This window comes from Eimeria mitis, genomic scaffold (assembly GCF_000499745.2).
Source record: "Eimeria mitis Houghton genomic scaffold, Emh_scaff9044, whole genome shotgun sequence".
In the NCBI taxonomy this organism is placed as follows: domain Eukaryota; phylum Apicomplexa; class Conoidasida; order Eucoccidiorida; family Eimeriidae; genus Eimeria; species Eimeria mitis.
Window position 1 is genome coordinate 1 of NW_024016592.1, and position 1469 is coordinate 1469.

At 57.4% G+C, this 1469-nt stretch overlaps 1 protein-coding gene across 1 annotated transcript; it reads left to right on the top strand.

Moving 5' to 3' along the window:
- Positions 1-34: 34 nt before the first annotated feature.
- EMH_0096410 (uncharacterized protein) lies at positions 35-1150 on the top strand (the record flags this gene model as incomplete). Its single annotated transcript, XM_038023239.1, has 3 exons — positions 35-64; positions 366-516; positions 756-1150. 3 exons carry the CDS (start codon positions 35-37, stop codon positions 1148-1150), a joined length of 576 nt encoding a protein of 191 aa, XP_037879093.1.
- Between the last annotated feature and the right edge of the window lie 319 nt (positions 1151-1469).

Sequence of the window (1469 nt, forward strand, 5' to 3'; positions counted from 1 at the left end):
TGCTGGGGGTTTTGAGTTTCTTTTTGAGGTCGCCATGGTACTGAATGCTGCAGTAAAAATGCGCGTAAGAATAACCTGCTTCTCAGGTGTACACGCAGACACCCCAGCTTTCTGCTGCGGTGTACGTGCTGCTGCTGGGCGCCTCCCACTGCTGCAGGAACCAACTCTTCCTTGCCGTTCATTTACCTCTGGCTGATGCTGCATCTACTGCTGCTGCTGCTGCTGCTGCGCTAGCTTTTGTTGTGTCTGGTTTGAAGCTGAAGAGCACTTGGGGAGACATGGGGATCGGATCCCCGCATCTGCTGCTGATGCGTTGCTGTGGCTGTTGCTGCTGCTGCTGCTGCTGCTGCTGCTGCGGGCTGCAGCTTGCGGACACGGCGCTGCTGGAGGAGCTTGCTGCTCACGTGCAGCGGCTGGTGCGGCGATCCCGGCTCCCCGTGAGGGACCTGGCCGTGGTGGCGCAGGGCTTTGCATGCGCCGCCTACACAGACTCAACGCTGTTTGCTACTTTAGCAGGTCAGCTGCAGCCCTAAACCCTAAACCCTAAGCCCCAAACCTGAAGTAGCGAGCAGAAAGCATACAGAGCAGAAACCTGCGCGCACGCGAAACCCGCCTCCACCCAGCACACAACACACGAGGCACTGCAACGGCCACAACATGAGACGCTGCAGCAGCAGACGCTGCAGCAGCAGAAACTGCAGCAGCAGGCGCTGCAGCAGCAGGCATGTTGTTTGTGTGTTTTTGTGTGTGTTTAGAAGAGGCGATGAATGGCCTGGGGGAAGCAACTATCCTCGATATGGCCCGTTTGCTGCAGGCCTTCGCCTCTGCTGCTGCGCAGCGGTGCCCTCATGAAATGCTTGCAGCAGCTGCTGCAGCAGCAGGAGGCGTGACGACGAACAGCAGCAGCAGCAGCAGCAGCATTAGCAGTAGCGACAGCAGCAGCAACAGCAGCAACAGCAGCGAGGAGGTTGCTTGTGCTGCTCCTCATAGACGTCTGTTCAATGCCTGTGTAGAGGCTGTCTCCGAGCGCATTGCCTTTGCCTCTCCTGCGGATCTGGCGGTTGCAGCACAGGCCTTTGGCTTGGCGCTGCTGCAGTCTCAAGGGACAGACGCAGAAGCTCTGCAGGCTGTCTTGCAGCATATCAGGTGACTGCCCCCCCCGCTGCACCGACCCCAGGCACAAGTGCAGCAGTTGTTAGGGCGAGGCCGTTCGCAGCTGGCAGCACAGTCTGTGCTGGGAGGCATATGGAGGTTGCTGCTCCCGCTGCTGTTGCTGTCGTTGCTGCTGTTGCTGCTGCTGCTGACATGTTTGTCGTTGTGTGTACCCGTCTGTGTTGTGTGTGGCCGGGGCATTCTAGGAATACGAAAGCTCAGCCTACACTTCACATATACTTTCTTGTTGAGGGTTCATAGTATCCTTTGGTTGATGGAAACAGTTTACTCTTTCTTTTTCTTTTGTCCCCTGTGCT